The sequence below is a fragment of the Episyrphus balteatus genome, chromosome 1 (genome assembly GCF_945859705.1).
Source record: "Episyrphus balteatus chromosome 1, idEpiBalt1.1, whole genome shotgun sequence".
Lineage (NCBI taxonomy): Eukaryota > Metazoa > Arthropoda > Insecta > Diptera > Syrphidae > Episyrphus > Episyrphus balteatus.
Genome location: NC_079134.1, coordinates 74,963,961 through 74,967,486, shown reverse-complemented (window position 1 = coordinate 74,967,486; position 3,526 = coordinate 74,963,961). Strand labels below are relative to the sequence as shown.

The 3,526-nt window shown below is 41.5% G+C and overlaps 1 protein-coding gene across 1 annotated transcript; it reads left to right on the top strand.

Annotated features, from left to right (window-relative positions):
* The first annotated feature begins 767 nt into the window (after positions 1–767).
* On the top strand, positions 768–1,289 carry LOC129906786 (uncharacterized). The gene has a single exon (XM_055982714.1). The coding sequence runs from the start codon at positions 768–770 to the stop codon at positions 1,287–1,289; it is 522 nt and encodes a 173-aa protein (XP_055838689.1).
* The last annotated feature ends 2,237 nt before the right edge of the window (positions 1,290–3,526 follow it).

Here is a 3,526-nt window from a genome sequence, read left to right as displayed (position 1 = left end):
CTGCCGGTGGGGTTGATGAGGTATTTTCTGAATATCTCATGAACCTTACCAACTCTGAGGACGAAACTGTGAGAACTGGGGGGCAGAGATGTCTTCGGATAAGGAGAATCGTATTCTCAATGACGTCGACTTTCAATCCCTGCCCAGTTCAGACAGCTCGGACGCAGATGTCACAGTGGCGGAAAATCCTGCGAAAGGCATGGACATAGACAACCCACAAGACAAAACTTTGGCCAAAACCCTGTCCTTGACAGGAACCAAAGTTACGTCGACTCCGGACAAAAGGAAAAGTGAACCTACCAAAGTCTGTGACCTACTCAAAGGTTTTGAGAAACACCGGACATGAACAGCGATGCTCAAAAGAGGCTGAATCGACTCATGAAGGAAAGGTGCATCCAAGCAAACAGAATAAGGTGGGAGATCTAACTCCAGATCTCAAAAAGATCGAAAATGCGAGGAGAGTCGTACGAAGATATGGCAATGGGGACCCGAAGAAACTGTGTCTAAGAGATTCGAAACGACTAAGCTGGGCCCGTAAACTTTTTGCGAAGTCTGATCCAAACAACGTAGCTCCAACCGACACAAAAGTAAGAAATGATAACAAAAAAGTTCATCAGCGTAGTACCAGTTAACGGTCCCAAACACTCGATGCTGGCGACAGCAGTCGCCAAAAGAGAGGCAGGCAAAGCGACACGTCGTCCCCAAAAACATCTGCCCCCAAGAAATATAAGTCTGCAGACAGTGCACAAACGCCAGAGAACATTCAGATGGCAGTTATAAATGCAGGGAGCCTAGAAGGAAAACTAACCAATGAACAGTGGTCTCAAGTGGAGGTTAAACTTCTCGAATTCGTTAACGAAGAGATACTTGCCTCCACAGGTTTTGTTCCATCCTTCGGGCCATTATCGACAATCAAGGGCTTTAAGGTTCTTGCCTGTTGCGGTGAACCCACTCTGAACTGGCTCAAAGATAAAGTAGGCTGCATGGAGGGGTTTTTGGAAGGAGTAACGCTTAGTGTTGCTCTTAAAGATGACCTTCCCACCAGACCCAAAGTCCGTATTAACATACCGGGCCCCAATATCGACGAGAACACCCTTGAAAGGTACCTAAGAGCACAAAACCCAAGCCTCCCCATTGCAGATTGGAAGGTCATGCAAATGGAGGCACCTACGAAAACAGGTCGGGAAGCAATAATTATGTTCAACCATGAAACCATGGCTATGCTACCATCACTAGACTTCCTTCTAAGATTTGGCATAAATGCGGTAACGGCAGCCAACAAACAATAATTAAACAACAAACAATAATTCAAAACAAAACTATGAAAGTGTTGCAACTCAATCTGCAACACAGCAAGTTGTAAGCTGCCACCCTAACCTCATTTCTGTCAAACAATAGCATCGGCATTGCCCTATTACAAGAGCCGTGGATGAATAGCGGTAATAAAATCCAAAGATTTCACTATTTATAGTAAAAAAGGGCCTACTGAAGGTAACCATCGTACATGTATAGTAGCGAAAAAAATCTTAAATCTTTTCCTTCTATCCCCTCATTGTAGCGCAGATATGACGACGGTCAAATGTGAAAGAGAAGGGGCTCAGTTCTGATCATAACATCCGTCTACCTCTACATGCCAGGTGATGCACCGGGCCCTCCACCATCAATAGCGTTTACGGAGTTGGTAGCAGAAGTCGGTAAGAAAGGTTTGGATTTTCTGGCAGGCTGTGATGCTAACGCCCACCATCACACAAGAGGTGAGTCACTTTTTGAATTTATTATTAAAAACAATATGGTGATACACAATAGAATTAATGAACCTACCTTCATTACAAAAAATAGAAGTACTTGATGTGACACTATCCAGGAACTCTAACTCTATTGAGATAAGTAACTGGAAAGTGTCCAGTAATGTTACATTCTCAGACCATAGAATGTTAACATTCCAAATAAGGAATGATGCTGTAAGTCCAAAACCTCTAAGAAATCCTAGAAAAACTAATTGGGAAGCCTATAATAATAAAATTAAGGCCTCATCGTTGGGCCAATATGTAAGTCAACCTTTGTTAAACAGCTCAGTCATAGAAAAACTTGTAAATGATCTTACATCAGACATAATCAATGTGTACGAAAGCTCTTGCCCCTTACCCAAAGCTAAATAAAGCTCAACCCCGTATTGTGATCAAACGAGCTTTCCGTTTTAAAGCAAAATTCTAGGAGGCTCTACAACAGAGCTAAAAACAGCAACAACCCAGCTGGGATCTCTGCAAAATCAGCAAAAATGCATATAAAAACCGAACCACCTATGCCAAAAGAGCGGCCTGGCGGCAATTCTGCAAGGACATCGAGTCCACAAATGATGCAGCTAGGCTTAGAAAAGTTATGTCAAAGGTCCACACCCCTCCGGGATTCTTAAAATGCCCAGATGAAACCTGGACAAAATCTAGCTCTGAAACTATCGAATAACTTATGTGCACTCATTTCCCGGGCTGTGACAAGTTCACAACTCCTGAGAAGAGTAGCTCCAACATAATAAACAATAATACATATACATATATACATTTTGGCTTAAAAAACAAGTGATTTTAGTGTTTTTTTTTAGCTTTTGAGTAGGGTTTCCGAGTCCTTGTCTGCATTTGCGAGGTGGCACCCGAAATTTTTTAGATAGAAAAAAGTATAATCTAAAAGATGGTTTATAGCTCAGCTTTCTAGTGCATACAAAATTATACTGTTTTGTTCGAAGAAGATTTTGTCAGTGTTGTTTTCATTTAAATGGGGTTGCCACATTTGTAAGGTTACGTTCTTTATATTATTTTATTATTTTTTTTTTTTTACTTTCATTTGGCATTCCAAAAATGGTTTTATCCGACCAAACAACAAAGATATGCATTTATTAGTTATTAGACAATTTTTCCTTTAAAATAGGGTTGCCACATGGAAGTTCCCATTTTATAAGTGGCAATCCTGTTTTTTATTTTCAGTATCAACTAATCTTTCATTTGAAACTAATTTTAACCTCTAACCTTATGAGCTAAGTAACTCGACGGTCGCCTCTGCGACTATTAGAAAAACTAATTGAAACACATATTCGCTTTAAACTCGACGACAATGTTCTCTCACAGGCCCAACATGCATACATGAAGGGAAAATCTGTTGAGACAGCATTACCCGAAGTGGTAGGTACGATTGAGCAATCAATCCACTACAAGGAATTCACTCTGGGAGCATTCCTAGATATTGAGGGGCCTTCAACAATGTTGAAAACGCAGCCATACGGCAAGCCCTTAACTCCAGTGGTGTCGATTCAAATCTGTCAAACTGGATTGATTCGATGCTTCAAACTAGACTTGTAAACGCAGAAATGAGTAGCAGCAAGCTGAAGGTAAGAACTTGTAGAGACACTCCACAAGGAGGAGTCCTGTCACCCTTACTCTGGCTCCTGGTTGTTACCCAGATCTTAACCAAGCTTAGCCAAAACGGTGTAAAAGTTGTGGCTTATGCCGGCGACATTATCATCATGGCCTCAGGA

Bases quoted from the DNA above. Each gene is read 5' to 3' on its own strand.
- LOC129906786 (XM_055982714.1), top strand. From the start codon at position 768: ATGGCAGTTATAAATGCAGGGAGCCTAGAAGGAAAACTAACCAATGAA.